General features: G+C 51.4%; 1 protein-coding gene across 6 annotated transcripts; it reads right to left on the reverse strand.

Moving 5' to 3' along the window:
* Window positions 1-381: 381 nt before the first annotated feature.
* Window positions 382-5,171, reverse strand: LOC146767249 (UBX domain-containing protein 1-like). 6 transcript variants are annotated; one of them, XM_085579824.1, is made up of 6 exons: window positions 4,983-5,056; window positions 4,685-4,738; window positions 4,142-4,261; window positions 3,284-3,416; window positions 1,900-2,213; window positions 382-649 (listed from the first exon to the last, which is right to left on the reverse strand). In XM_085579824.1, exons 1-4 carry the CDS (start codon window positions 5,033-5,035, stop codon window positions 3,407-3,409), a joined length of 237 nt encoding a protein of 78 aa, XP_085435950.1. In that variant the 5' UTR covers window positions 5,036-5,056; the 3' UTR covers window positions 382-649; window positions 1,900-2,213; window positions 3,284-3,406. The 6 variants fall into 6 exon arrangements, 3 of the variants coding, with proteins under 3 accessions (XP_085435950.1, XP_085435949.1, XP_085435948.1); XM_085579823.1 differs by having other exon boundaries at window positions 1,900-3,050; XR_014955413.1 differs by lacking the exon at window positions 4,142-4,261 and having other exon boundaries at window positions 2,791-3,416; window positions 4,983-5,062.
* Between the last annotated feature and the right edge of the window lie 9,984 nt (window positions 5,172-15,155).

Raw genomic sequence — 15,155 nt, forward strand, 5'->3', positions numbered from 1 at the left:
TTCCCTTCAGCCAGGATGATTTTCTCGGGGGTAGGAGCACCCAAAGCCAGCGGAACTGGCCTCAGCCACTTTCCGTGGGATCTCTCCTCTTCCTTCCTCACCAAATTCCCACTGTCAAAACCCAGCTTGAGGCACAGATCCCCATCCCCTCAATCTCTCCAAGGAATTGGGCTCGGATTTCCCAATCCAGCAGGGCAGAAATGCTCTTGTCCTTACCGTGCATCCTAATTGCAGTAATGGCTTAAGAAATAATTGAAAGAAATTAAAGGAATGAAGAGAAATTAAATAAGAGCTGCCAGCTCCAACTAAGGGATGCTCAAACTCCTTACCAACAATTCGCTTTAATTAACCGACTCAAACAAAGTAATTAACACCACATTGATACAGTAGGATTCTTTTTAATCGAGTTATAGATAAATATTGCAGAATGTAAAAACCTTTGTAAATCCAGAAACTCTTTCAAGAGATAGACAGGGCACAGCTGCAGAGAGTCTTGGGGAGTTCAGGGGAAAAACCCCAAAGTTTTCAGTGTTTAGCATCTCCCACCCTGTCGTCACTGACAGCAAACACGGCTTCAGCCTCGGGAAAACACAGAGAGTCAGGGATTTTACAGATCCTGGTCTCACCTCAGCCTCTCAGCAGGTACAGTCTGCAGGGAGAGGGAAGAAAAAGGGTCAGAATGGACAGCCTACTTCCAGAAAATCATCACCATTCATAAAGCACTAAGCAGAGCTGTAAGAACTTCCCCAAAGGTTCATTTCCCTGCGGACTGAGGGCTCTCAGTTGAAGCACGGGCTGGACCTGCCACGGACAGACTCCAGGAAGCCCAGAAGTAAAAGCCACTGGGCCAATTCCATAAAACATTCCAAAATCAGGCTCCTAGGATGTGACCATCTCCTCTCTCACCTGGAGGTGGAAGCACAAGGAATGATCTTCCCTCCTGTGGGTTTTCTGGGATCTGCAGTGAACCGCAGGGGGAAGAAAACAAAGCCTGAATATTTCGTACGACTGGAACAGAAAAGTGGGGAAAAGGGAGGCAGGGGCACTGCTGGGGTGATAACTGGGATCCAGCCTCTCCACACCAATGGAAGCAGAGACTGAGTGACAGAGCCTTTGGGACCACTTTGATGGGATTCATAGGAAAACGGGTGAGCTTTATTTTGGCAGTAAAGCCAAGCTGCTTCTCACCTCATCAGCCGGGTACAGCAGCAGCACCCGCAGGAACCTGGCCAGGTGGCTCTGCCTGGCAGAGGGCTCCCCACTTCCTGGGAATTGTGTGCTACAGGGCTGTGCCACTGGCCATTAAAACAGTTCCCACCTGGCCCTTCACAAAGGCAAGGTGCTTTTTCCATACAGCAAATGGTTTTTGAATTAAGAAGGTAACACTATACTCAACTGGAGAAGAAAAAAGTGAGAGCTGTAAAATTTTCCCACGCCAGGCAAAAAAGAAAGCCAAATCAAACCAAAACGAAAAGTAGCATAACAATGAAAAAAACCCCAAAACATATCAAGCATATTTCAAGAGAGTTTAAATCTGAATGAAGTGATTTACTTAGAGGCTTGAAAATCTGCCATGCTGCAAAAATCTAATTGCTGCAATAAAAGCCTTTTCTTACATCACATTTTAGCCCTGAATTTGCAAAAACCCCCGCCAAACTAACAATTCACCACATACAGTTCTTGAGTCATTCCTGTCCTTGAGCACGAGTCAAGCTAAAGTTATGGAGACAAGAAAAACACAAGTGACTCAATGCTGCTCCTTTGGAAATTACAGAATCAGAGGGAGGGTTTTCCTTAGCTTAGGAAAAATGCACAGCCAGTTCAGCAGATACTGAATAGCAGGGAAGTCAGGAGATACGTGCTTTGCTGTCAGAGACAAACATATAAATAAATATTTACATTAAGCCAGAGGTCTACAGATGGTCTGATCAGAAGTCTTGATGCAGAAAACCAGCCCTGGGGTATCCTCTTAAGGGACACAGGAGGAACTCCTTGGCTGGGACACAGCCTCGCTCAGCGCTGCTCCCATGGCTCTCGGCTCTTTGCCAGTGCTTGCAGTGTCCCCGGAGATCCCAGAGGATGGCAGGGCCAAGGCTCCCGTTCGCTCCTCCGGCACTCAGCGAGTGTTTCCTGCCACGCCCCCTGTGCAGAGCAGCCACGCGCGGCTCGCCGGTGCTCAGCCCTGCCTCCAGGGCTTTGAATGGCACATCCACCTGCAAAAGAGGCAGGGAGAGCTTCTGCCTCACACGCGGGATTTGACAACACAAAGAGCACGCGTGGGTGTCAGAAAGGGCTCAAATCTCATCTCACACCACCGAGAGGGGGAATGGAACGGAGCAGCGGGGCAGGGGCAGGGACAGGACAGGACAGGAAGGAGCCGGGTTTGGGGGGGACACGGAAACGGGGGAAAGAGAGGTAACTGAACACGGGCAGGAGCATGGAGCGGGAGAGAGAGGGACAGGAGGGGATCCTCCCGGCGCCCCGGCTCCGCCCCGCCCGGGCTGCTGCGCTCGGCAGAGCTCGGCTCCGTTCGGCTGGACTCGGCTCCTCGGCCAGCTTCGGCTACTTTCGGCCACGCTCGGCTATTTCCTGCCGCATTCGCCTCCATTCGCCTCTTCGGCAAAGCTCGGCTCGCCTCGGCTGAACTCGGCAAAGCTCGGCTCCGCTCGCCTCCTCGGCCCCTTTCGGCCGCTTTCGCCCACGCTCGCCTAGTCCCGCCCGCTCCCGCCTCCATTCGCCCATTCCCACAGCTCGGCTCCCTCCGCCCGGCCCCGGCTCCCTCCGGCTCACACATTTCCTCAGGGCACCTCAGCACAGGTTGCCCACAGAAGCTGTGGCTGCCCCCGGATCCCTGGAAGTGTCCAAGGCCAGGCTGGACAGGGCTTAGAGCACCCTGGCATGGTGGAAGGTGTCCCTGCCCATGGCAGGGGGTGGAACGGGACGAGCTTTAAAAAAAGGTGCCTTCCCATCCAAACCCTTCTGGGATTCCACGAATCTGTGAACAGCTCCCGGCAGAAGGGCTAGATTTCCATTGTGGTTCGAAAATGCTGCTGCAAGAACACGAAGAGAGATTTCAAATACTGTTAAAGTGGCACAACCACATCAAAAATTACGTCTGGAGGTAAAGTGGCAACTCTGCAATTCCAACCTCTGATACCAAGGACACATGGAGGGCTGAATCCTGGAGGTCCTTACATGACAGGATTTCTAGAGTTATCCATCCCCAGTTTGCTGCTTAGGGTTAAAAAAGGTGGAATTCTGTTCTTAAGGGGTTACCACATACCATCAACGTGAGAGACGGGGATGCTGATGTTTGATCAGAGTCCTGGAGCAGCCTGGAGCACGCTGGCTTCCCGAACCAGGTCTGCTGCCTTGTCCGTGTAGGGGTAGGGCTTTGTCCTCAGCCTCAGCAGGATCTGTCAGCAAAGGAGGAGAGAAAAGTAGAGTGCACCGGCTCCCAAGTGTGGGGGAACCATGTGCTGCTAAGGAAGACCACGTGCTGAAAGTGGTTGGAAGCCGGGCGGGTTTTGGGAGGACAAATTCCATATTACTTCTGCAGGATTCTGTCTACAGTTCCTGCTCTACAAACCAAATACATCAAACGACAACAACAAACAAACAAACAAAAAAACCCCACATTAAATCAACAACAACAAAATAATCACTCCTACCTCAATAACCCCATACTGCCCCAAACCATTCCAAGGAGGGCGGCAGGAGGGGCTGGCAAAGGCAGGGCCCCGCCGGGCCCCCCTCGCCGCTGCCATCCTTCTCCAGCGCCGCCGCTGAGCCGCCTTCAGCCCAAAACCCACCCAAAAATACCCCAAAATCGTCCTAAATGCCCCCAAAAAACCCACCCAAAATTACCCAAACCCTCCTAAAAATATCCAAAAAACTCACCATAAAATGCCCCGAAACCAGCCCAAAACCCTCCCAAAAATACCCCAAAAAATCCACCCAAAAATATCCTAAAACCCACCAAAGAATACCCCAAAGCCCTCCCGAGAATACCCAAAAACCCTTCCCATAAACACCCTGAAACCCCGAATTAACCACTCTGAACCCCAAAATATCCCTGAGCTCCTCATACCCCAAATTTTCCTCCCCAACCCCCAAATTCCCCCCGACCCCCAAAATTCACTTCTGGGTCTCGTCCTCGGGGGCCGGCGGCTGCCGGGGCCCCCCCAGGCCCGCGGGCGGCGCCCCCAAACCCGGGGGGAGTTCGGGGTCCGAGTCGGGGTCGTCCTCATGAGCCACCAGCCTGGGGACCCAAAAACCGGGGGGAACCCCGAATCGGGGGGGGACCCAAAATTGGAGGGGGATCTGGGGGGTTCTGGAAGGATTTTGGGGCATCCCAGGAGGACTTTTGGGGTCTCAGGGGGTTTTGGGAGTCCCAGGAGGAATTTCAGGGGTCCTAAAGGGAAATTTGGAGGTCCCAGGGGGAGTTTTGGGGTCCCAAAGAGAATTTTGGGCGTCCCAGGGAGGGCTTTCGAGTCCCGGGGAGAAGTTTGGAGGTTTCAGGGGGTTTTTGGGAGGAATTTTGGGGGTCCTGGGCGGGGGTTTGGGGTCCTGAAGGGAATTTTTGGGTTCCCGAGGCTGTTTTTGGCGGTCCCGGGGCTGTTTTTGGGGGATCCCGCCGGGTATTTTTGGGGGTGCCGGGAGTGTTCTTGGGGTCCCCCCTCACCAGTCCACGGCCGGCTCCACTCCCCGGTTCCCGGTCAGCGCCAGCGCCTTCGCCCTGCGGGAACGGGGGGCTCCCGGTTATTTTTGGGGGGTCCCAGAGGGTTCTGAGGGGTCCCGGGGGGTTTTTTGGGGGTCTCGGTGGAGTTTTGGGGGTCCCGGGGGCTCCGGGGCCTGTCCGTGTGTCCCGCCCCCCCCCAATCCCATTCCCGGTGCCGGGTCCCCTCCGGCTGCTCCCGCCCGCCCTCCCCCGCTGTCCCCCCGGTGCCGCCGCCCTCAGCGCGCCGGGCCCCGAATCCCACCTCCAGCAGCGCCTCCAGAGCCGCCCGAGCCCGGTCCCACCGCCCGCCGCCATCACGGCGGCGCCGGGCTCCCGACACGTGGGGGACGGCGGCCGGCGAGGGACAGAAAAGCACAAAGCGTTCCGGTACGGACGGCGGCCGGAACGGGACAGAAAGCCTCCCTCGCCGCTGCCATCCTAATCCGGCGCCGCCGCGGAGCCGCCTCCAGCCCTCCCCTCACTCACAGACACCGCCCCGCTCGCCGCTCGCTCCCGCCCCTCGCCCCGTCTCGGTGATTTTGCCGGGCGCTGGCTGGGGGGCCGCAGTACCGCCCTGTGTCCACAAGGCGGCAGCACTTTTCAAGCGAGTCCGCGCCAAGCCACTCCCAAGAGGGCGGCCGGGCTGCAGTACCGCCCTGTGTCCACAAGGCGGCAGCACTTTTCAAGCGAGTCCGCGCCAAGCCACTCCCAAGAGGCCGGTCGGGCTGCAGTACCGCCCTGTGTCCACAAGGCGGCAGCACTTTTCAAGCGAGTCTGCACCAAGCCACTCCTAAGAGGGCAGCTGCGGGCGGCGGGGCCGCAGTACTGCCCTGTGTCCACAAGGCGGCAGCACTTTTCAAGCGAGTCCGCGCCAAGCCACTCCCAAGCGGCCGGTCGGGCTGCAGTACCGCCCTGTGCCCACAAGGCGGCAGCACTTTTCAAGCGAGTCCGCGCCAAGCCACTCCCAAGATGGCGGCCGCGGGCGGCGGGCTGCAGTACCGCTCTCTGCCCACACGGCGGCAGCACCGCGCCGTCCCCGCCGGCACGGCCTCGGCAGCGAACGCCCCAAAGCGTCCGCGCGGGAAAGAACGGAACAAAAAGCCTGCCTGCGACCCGATAGGAACCGAAAGAAAAAAGCTTTACTCTTAAGCTGCATTTCAATACGCTTTATTTTTCTATTTTTCATATTTATATTCACATTCGGATTTGTAATGGATATTGATGGAAAATTATATTTTCATAATTTCTTACATTTATTCCTATTATATTTTATTTCAGATTTTTATACGTATCCTAATGGATATCTTAATAGAAGTCAGGGGAGGGTGTGTGGCTGGGGGCGGGGCCAGGGGAGGGGGTAAGGACAGGGGTGGGGGTTAGGGGGAGGGGTCAGCATTGGGGGAGGGGGGTCAGCATTGGGGGCGTGGTTAGGGGTGGGGTCAGGGTGTGGGGGAGGGGGTGGAGGGTGGGTCAGGGAAGGGGTTAGGGTAGATGGAGGATTCAGAGTGGGGGTGTGGCTACCAGACAGACCCCTCCCCTACCCCCCCTATACATATATATATAAATATAAAAATGTCAGGCGCAGCAGTAGAAAATTTGATGCTACCAAGGAGTAAAAATTTTTATTTTTACTTTGATGCTCCCAGGGAGTAGAAATTTTTATTTTTAAAGTTGTTTTTCTTTTTTTTACTTCCTCGGAGCACGGTATTTTCTACTCCTGCTTTTTTATTCTAAGTACAGAAAGGGGAAAAAGAGAAAGAGGAGGAGAGAGTGAGAAGAAGAGGAGAGAGTGATAAGAAGAGGAGAGACAAGAAGAAAAGTAGAGAGGAGGAAGATGAGAGCGAGAAAAGGAAAAAGAGAGAGGAGGAAGACGAGAGAGTGAGAAGAAAAAGAGGAGAGAGGAGGAAGAGGAGTGAGAAGAAAGGGAGAGAGATGAAGAAGAGTGTGAGAAGGAGAGAGCAAGAAGAGGAAAGCGTGAGAGGAAGAAGAGAGTGTGAGAAGGAAAGGAGAGAGTGACAAGAGGAAGAGAGAGGAGGAAGAGGAGTAAGTGAGAGGAAGAAGAGGAGAGGGAGAGGAGGAAGAGGAGAGAGAGAAGAAGAATAGGAGAGAGGAGGAAAAGCAGCGAGTGAGAAGGAGAGAGGAGGAAGAGCAGCAAGTGCGAAGAAGTGGTGGAGAGAAGAGGAAGAGGAAAGAGTGAGAAGGAAAGGAGAGCGTGAGATGAAGAAGAGAGTGTGAGAAGAAGAGGACAGTGAGAAGAGGAGAGAGTGAGAAGGAGAGAGGAGAAAGAGGAGAGAGGAGAAAGAGGAGAGAGGAGAAAGAGAGAAGAAAAGGAGAGAGAGATGAAGTGAGTGTGAGAAGAGAGGAGAGAGTGACAAGAGGAAGAGAGGAGGAAGAGGAGTAAGTGAGAGGAAGAAAAGGAGAGAGAGAAGAGGAAGATGAGAGAGAGGAGAGTGAGAAGAAGAGAGAGGAGGAAGAGGAGAGAGTGAGGAGAAAAGGAGAGAGAGATGAAGAAGAGAGTGAGAAGACGAGGAGAGAGGAGGAAGACGAGGAGAGAGGAGGAAGAGGAGGAGAGAGGAGGAAGAGGAGAAAGTGAGAAGAAGGAGAGAGTGAGAACAAGAAGAGGAGAGAGGAGGAAGAAGAAGAGAGGAGGAAGAGGAGAAAGTGAGAAAAGGAGAGAGGAGGAAGAAGAGCGAGTGAGAAGAAAAGGAGAGAAGAGGAAAAGGAGAGAGTGAGAAGAAAAAGAGTGTGAAGTGGAGAGAGTGAGGAAGAAGAAGAGAGAGGAAGAGGAGAAAGTGAGAAGAAGAGGAGAAAGTGAGAAGAAGAGGAGAAAGGAGGAAGAGGACAGAGTGAGAAGAAAAGGAGAGAGTGAGATGAAGAAGAGGAGAGGGTGAGAAGAATAAGAGGAGAGAGTGAGAGGAAGAAGAGGAGAGAGGAGGAAGAGGAGAGAGTGAGGAGAAAAGGAGAGAGAGATGAAGAAGAGAGTGTGAGGAGAGAGTGTGAGAAGAGAGCGTGAGAAGAGGAGAGAGTGAGAAGAAGAGGAGAGAGTGAGAAGAAGAGGAGAGAGGAAGAAGAAGAGAGGAGGAAGAGGAGAAAGTGAGAAGAGGAGAGAGGAGGAAGAGGAGCGAGTGAGAAGGAGAGAGTGAGATGAAGAAAAGGAGAGTGTGAGAAGAAGAGGAGAGAGTGAGATGAAGAAGAGGAGAGGGAGAGGAGAGAGTAAGAAGAAGAGGAGAGAGTCAGAGCAAGAAGAAAGAGGAGGAAGAGGAGAAAGTGAGAAGGAGAGAGATGAAGACAGTGTGAGAAGAAGAGGAGAGAGCGAGAAGAAGAAAAGGAGAGAGGAGGAAGACGAGAGAATGAGAAGAAGAGGAGAGTGTGAGAAGAAGAGGAGAGTGAGAAGAAGAAGAGGAGAGAGTGAGAGGAGAGCAAGAAGAAAGAGCGAGAAAAAGAAAAGGAAGAGAAGAGAGTAAGAAGAAAACAGAGCAAGAAAAATAAGAGTCAGTGATAAAAAGAAAAACCAAAAAAGTCAGATTGGAAAGAGAAAGGCAAAAGAAAGGAGGGGTAAAGAGAAAAAGAGTGAAAGACAAAGAGAAAAGGAAGCACTTGAAATGAAAGAGAAAAGGAAATAGACAAGAAAAAGAAGAAATAGAGCTGAAAACCTACAGGAAAACAAATGGAGAGACTGAACACAAGGTAGGGTTCAAGAGAGAAAGAAATAGAGAGTTAGAAACACAAAAAATTAAAGATGGACAGAAAAGGAAAAAGGGTTAGAGACAAAGAAAATGATAGCAAGTGTTAGAAAGACAAAGGCTGACAAAGAGAAAAAAAAAAAGAAAACATAGTGAAACCTAGATTGAAAGAGACAGACAAAGAGACATGGGGAAATACATGTAGAGGAATGGAAGAAAATAGACAGGGTGAGAAGGAAATAGGGTTAGAGAAACATAGAGATGTGTTAGAAATGGAAACAAAGGAAAACACAGCCAGAGACAAAGAGTTACACATGGAAGGATAAAGTGAGGAATAGACTAAAGAGGAAAGTAAGAGGCAAAGGGAGAAAAAGGGTGAAAATGATACGACTCAACCACACCGAAGAAAGACAGGAGATGAATGGTGGGCGGGGCAGAGGGTAAGAGGTATCATTATTAGGGCTGATTAATCTTTATTCCGTTAATTTAAACTTCAGCAATACACAGGGAAACAACGTATACAAATGCAAATACAGAGACAAATAAAACAAAGAATACATCATACCTAGGCACACAAGTACAAGTCCAATTTACATACAGCAAAATACATCAAAAGACAGGAACAACTGCAAAGACAGAACAATATAATGTATTACAAGCCAAATACATATTGACACAATATAACCGTGTCTCCATTTCAGAAAAGTCCACAACGCTTTTATTGTTATGACGCACCTGGAACAAAAACGGCGCAAAACCCTCCGCCGACGTGCACGCCCCCTTCGCGTTACGCACAAACTCACATTCACGGCAACTCGCTCCGGAGACTCCCAAAAAATCCTCCTGCCTGATGAAAACCCCCCCTGAAAGGCAAAGGCCATACACACAAGGTTGGAACTGCTCCACACACACACACACACACAGCTGCAGACACAAGCACACACAAACTCTCACAGACAGACACAGACAGTCACACTCTCACACATTCTTCTGCTGACACGCTGGCTGCCACCCTTACGTGAAACGCTGCACTGAAGAATATGTTTAAACGCTTCTTCTGACCGCAGGACCTCCATGTCAAATGGTAGATTCCAGGAAATTCTGTAGGGACCCGGGGACCTACGAGACAAGGGGAGGCGGTCAGTGACTGACTATCTGAGAGCTAGGAGCTATACCAACTCTGGGCCCATCAGGGTTGTACCCCAAACCCCGTAGAGAACAGATGAACGGCAAAGCTTTATAACTGCTCTACCTGAGCGTGACTACGTGCCCGGGCAAGGCAGCTCTGATCATAATTGCCACAACAGAGGTGCATACAACATAAGGCAACGTAGGTACATACAGTGTAAGCACAAACAACATAAGGCAACGTAGGTACATACAGTATAAGCACAAACAACATAAAGCAACGTAGGTACATACAGTATAAGCACAAACAACATAAGCCAACATAGGTAGGCGCAACATACGCACATACAATAGAAGCCGACACAGGTAGGTGCAACATCAGTGCATACAACGTCAGCCGACAGAGATACAAGATAAGTGAGGACTTGATATAATTCTCCAGAAGACTAATTTTTGAGCCCTATATCCTTTGAGAAGGCAGATGCTACGGAACTACTGTGGTCAGGTGATGAAGGGCTAATAAGATCCGTACGGAAGTCCAAGAGAAGGGCTACCAAAACTGAGAATGAAGATGGATGAGAACATCTTGTGTACATCGTCCGGTCCCAAAAAGTAAATAAGTAAAGATGCCAGAATAATTGATATCCAGGAAGGTACGTGAGCAAAATATGGCCGATACGGCACAAAATGATGTTGCTAAAGCATGGAGATGTAACAAAGGCCTAAGACACAGACAACGTGACACGGACACAGACAACGTGACACAGACACAGACAACGTGACACAGACACAGACAACGTGACACAGACACAGACAACGTGACACAGACACAAGTGGAAACTGCCTGGCAATTTCACCTTATGGACCCAAGATTCCTCGCCCAAGATGAGCCATGGGCTGATGATGCCAAAGAAAAGAAAGCCCTAGGGCAGTAGCACTTGATGATGACATGCAACTCCTTTCAAGATGTTAGTGCCAAAGCACTTAAGAGAAAGCCTAAGAAGCTCAGTAGGCCTAGAGAAGGAAGAAATGACTACAGGGTGACTGTAGCTATAGCTCCAGACATGAAGGCGGGCTCCTATGGTGAAAAGATCCACGACAACGTCGAGAGTCAAAGAAGGCCGCCGATGCGAACGTCACGAGAACGCGGAGAGGGATCGGAACTGCCCTGCCCGGCGAAGACTCTGGGGGGGCTGAGGAGAAACCCTCTCCCTCCCGAGGGGCCCGTCCCACTATGGGCCTCTTCTCCAAGCTAACATCAAATAGCCTCCTGTGATAGTGAAGGTTTTTCCCCCATCTCCCACCTACTGGCCCCAGCACTTAGCTTTTGCAAGACAACCGGATGGAATCCCATGTCAGTTGGATGTGAACAGCGAGACGTTCTGTACATCCGCTTCGGTGCTGCCGTTTCCAAACTTCAGCTACGCTCCTCCTCAGGGTACCTAAGACAAAACAGAAAATGCAACTAGTGCCCACGGAAAGAGGAATCCCTGAAACTCCGACACACCGCTGCCCCAGCCCACCTGAAGTCTCAATTTGACTCCACAGGCTGCCTGGAGGATACCTGAAAAACAAAAAGGTACACACTTAGCATGCTGCTGCATAAGGGCCACCTGTGAGTCACCGTGCCAAAATGCCAACTCTCCCGCTCGCCTCTGTTCCTTCACACAGCTAGGGCAGCGACAGCACCTGCAAAAAAAACAAAGCAAAAAAACCCACACTGAGATTCTGTGAAAACAACATCCCCCTGCCCTGAAAAGCACACCCACCCAGACCTTACGCTTGCACCCACCTGGCCTTCGACATCCGGACCAGAGATATCTTGCAAGATGACTGACTAAAATAAAACAAAGTAACTAAGAGTGGATGCTTAGAATTGCACCAGAAATGGAGACATGAGCCAGAACAACTCCTTCTGTCCACTGCTCACTTGGCACACAGTGCCTTGACTGCTGCTAACTACCGGGACCTCCTAAAAATAAAGGCAAAGAACACTGCTGTAACATGGTCACCATTCAGGCTGCCCCTGCAAATGCAAACAATGACTGACCTGATCATGGGAAAATCCTCACGCAAGAATGGGGCCCTCTGCCACTGACCTGAACTGTCTGCACCTGAAAGGAAGTTAGGACTAGTGTCAGACGGCTGCAGGACAACTTCACAGCACCAAACATGTTATGTCAATCTCCCCATACAATCTAGAGCCCAACTACACCCTGCATTAACAATTTCACGTCCCCAGGACTTGTGCTATTACAGGCTATGCAGCAGGGCAGAGCAGCTGTGGGAAAAATACGTGCAGACACCCGTGACACAGGACAGGGAGAGAGAGCTTTTGAGGAGAAGAAAGGACCGAGAGACCCAAAGAACACAGAGTACACCAGAGACAAGTGACAAGACACACACCAGAACTGCTCTGCCCTGAGCACCTCAGCACTGTGATCAAAACAGACACTTTCCCTTTAGCTGGCCTAAGGGGACACTTCTTGCACATGCCCACCCCCAAAGCTGATCCTAAAGGCCCTCCCAGCACCCTGCTTTCACCACCTCTGTGGGCCTTAGCCCTCCACTTATCTCTCTGGCATCTGGGGATGAGAATCCACGTCGCCTGGCAATGGAGGCTGCCTCGCCTGCGGGGAATGTCCTATGGTCACCGGGCTGTGGTCCCGTGCTCAGCTACAATCGAGAACCCCAAACATCACTGCATGATCTTGGTGCACAATGGACAAAACCCAGCAATTCTGCTACTCACCATTCTCCTGAGAATGCTCGGGCCACACACTTTGGCCAGGCTCAGAGGCTGCCACCGTCATCGCAGGGTCTGCCTGGGTTAAGAAGAGACAAAGAGACTCAGCATTGCTGAAACACGAGTGGACCTTGGCTCCCCCTCCCTACCTCGGCGACTCACCACAACTTCTCAGCCATTGCCAAAGGCAACCCTGATGCAATCTTGAAATACAGAATTTCAAGGCTTCATCTCAGAGTCCTGCAACACCTTCCAGAGGGCTCACAAGCACGGAAATCCAGGCCATCAGCTGTTGGTGACAGGGGCTTGGCATACTCTGAGTGGATTCCCTAAAGCACACAAACAACAATGGATGCTTACAATTGCACCAAATCTTGAAACCTGAGCAAGAACAACTGCTTCTGTCCACTGCTCACCTGGCACACAGGGCCTTGACTGCTGCTAACTGTCGGGACCTCCTAAAAATAAAGGCAAAGAACACTGCTGTAACACGGTCACCATTCAGGCTGCCCCTGCAAATGCAAACAATGACTGACCTGATCATAGCAACACCCTCACCCCAGGACTGGGGCTCCCTGCCACTGATCTGAACTGTCTTCGTCTGAAAGGAAGTTAGGACTAGTGTCAAACAGCTGCAGGACAACTTAACAGCACCAAACATGTTATGTCAATCTCCCCATAAAATCTAGAGCCCAACTAAACCTTGCACTGCCAATTTCAAGTCCCCAGGACTTGTGTTGTTACAGGCTATGCAGCAGGGCAGAGCAGCTGTGGGAAAAATACGTGCAGACACCTGTGACACAGGACAGGGAGAGAGAGCTTTTGAGTAGAAGAAAGGACCGAGAGATCCAAAGAACACAGAGTGCACCAGAGACAAGTGACAGGACACACACCAAAACTGCTCTGCCCTGAGCACCTCAGCACTGTGATCAAAACAGACACTTTCCCTTTAGCTGGCCTAAGGGGACACTTCTTGGACATCCCCATCTCCAAAACTGACTCAAAAACCCCTCCTGGGGAGTCCCAACCCGGCACCTCTCTTCCATCCCCTCTGTGGGCTGTAGCTCTCACCTTATCTTGCACATATTTGGGGATGCAAATCCCCATCAGGTGCAGAACGAGGCCTCCTGCCTGTCTGGGAAGTTCCAGTTGTCACCAGGCTGTTATCTCTTGCTCTGCCAAGAGAAAGAAAACCAAACGTCAGCGCACTACCTTAACAGCACATGGGCCAGAACCTGACAATTCTGCTACTCACCGTCTCCCAAGAAGTCTTGGGCCACACACCTCAGGTGCGCTTGGATTCTGACACCGTCATCTCAAGGCACACCTAGGTTAAGGGCAGACAAGGTGACTTGGCATTGCTGCAACTTGAGGGTACCCTCGCTCCTCTTCCCTGCCTCACCACAACTCCTTGCCCATTCCTGTGGGTTACCAGGAGGGGTCCTTGAAATGCAAAATTGGAAAGCTCTGTCACAGGGTCCTGTAATGCTTCTGGCAAGACCACACGTGCATGAAAACTGGTCCATCAGCCAGTTGGAGACAGTGGTATAAGTACTCTGAGTGGATTCCCTAAAGCACACAAACAACAGTGGATGCTTACAGTTCCACCAAAAACCAAAAGCTGAGCAAAAACAACTGCTTTGGTCCACTTTGACTGCTGCTATCTGTCTGGAGCTCCTAAAAATAAAGGCAAAGAACACTGCTGTAACATGGTCACCATTCAGGCTGCCCCTGCAAATGCAAACAATGACTGACCTGATCATGGGAAAATCCTCACGCAAGAATGGGGCCCTCTGCCACTGACCTGAACTGTCTGCACCTGAAAGGAAGTTAGGACTAGTGTCAGACGGCTGCAGGACAACTTCACAGCACCAAACATGTTATGTCAATCTCCCCATACAATCTAGAGCCCAACTACACCCTGCATTAACAATTTCACGTCCCCAGGACTTGTGCTATTACAGGCTATGCAGCAGGGCAGAGCAGCTGTGGGAAAAATACGTGCAGACACCCGTGACACAGGACAGGGAGAGAGAGCTTTTGAGGAGAAGAAAGGACCGAGAGACCCAAAGAACACAGAGTGCACCAGAGACAAGTGACAAGACACACACCAGAACTGCTCTGCCCTGAGCACCTCAGCACTGTGATCAAAACAGACACTTTCCCTTTAGCTGGCCTAAGGGGACACTTCTTGCACATGCCCACCCCCAAAGCTGATCCTAAAGGCCCTCCCAGCACCCTGCTTTCACCACCTCTGCGGGCCTTAGCCCTCCACTTATCTCTCTGGCATCTGGGGATGAGAATCCACGTCGCCTGGCAATGGAGGCTGCCTCGCCTGCGGGGAATGTCCTATGGTCACCGGGCTGTGGTCCCGTGCTCAGCTACAATCGAGAACACCAAACATCACTGCATGATCTTAGCTGCACAATGGACAAAACCCAGCAATTCTGCTACTCACCATTCTCCTGAGAATGCTCGGGCCACACACTTTGGCCAGGCTCAGAGGCTGCCACCGTCATCGCAGGGTCTGCCTGGGTTAAGAAGAGACAAAGAGACTCAGCATTGCTGAAACACGAGTGGACCTTGGCTCCCCCTCCCTACCTCGGCGACTCACCACAACTCCTCAGCCATTGCCAAAGGCAACCCTGATGCAATCTTGAAATACAGAATTTCAAGGCTTCATCTCAGAGTCCTGCAACACCTTCCAGAGGGCTCACAAGCACGGAAATCCAGGCCATCAGCTGTTGGTGACAGGGGCTTGGCATACTCTGAGTGGATTCCCTAAAGCACACAAACAACAATGGATGCTTACAATTGCACCAAATCTTGAAACCTGAGCAAGAACAACTGCTTCTGTCCACTGCTCACCTGGCACACA

Source organism: Lonchura striata, chromosome 5 (assembly GCF_050655825.1).
Source record: "Lonchura striata isolate lonStrDom1 chromosome 5, ASM5065582v1, whole genome shotgun sequence".
Taxonomy (NCBI): Eukaryota; Metazoa; Chordata; class Aves; order Passeriformes; family Estrildidae; genus Lonchura; species Lonchura striata.

Excerpts from the sequence above, each read along its gene's own strand:
- LOC146767249 (XM_085579824.1), bottom strand. The coding sequence starts at position 5,035 with ATGGCGGCGGGCGGTGGGACCGGGCTCGGGCGGCTCTGGAGGCGCTGC. Across the intron at positions 4,739-4,982 it reads CTCTGGAGGCGCTGCTGGAG|GGCGAAGGCGCTGGCGCTGA; the intron begins GTGGGATTCGGG and ends CCGTTCCCGCAG. Across the intron at positions 4,262-4,684 it reads GTGGAGCCGGCCGTGGACTG|GCTGGTGGCTCATGAGGACG; the intron begins GTGAGGGGGGAC and ends TTGGGTCCCCAG.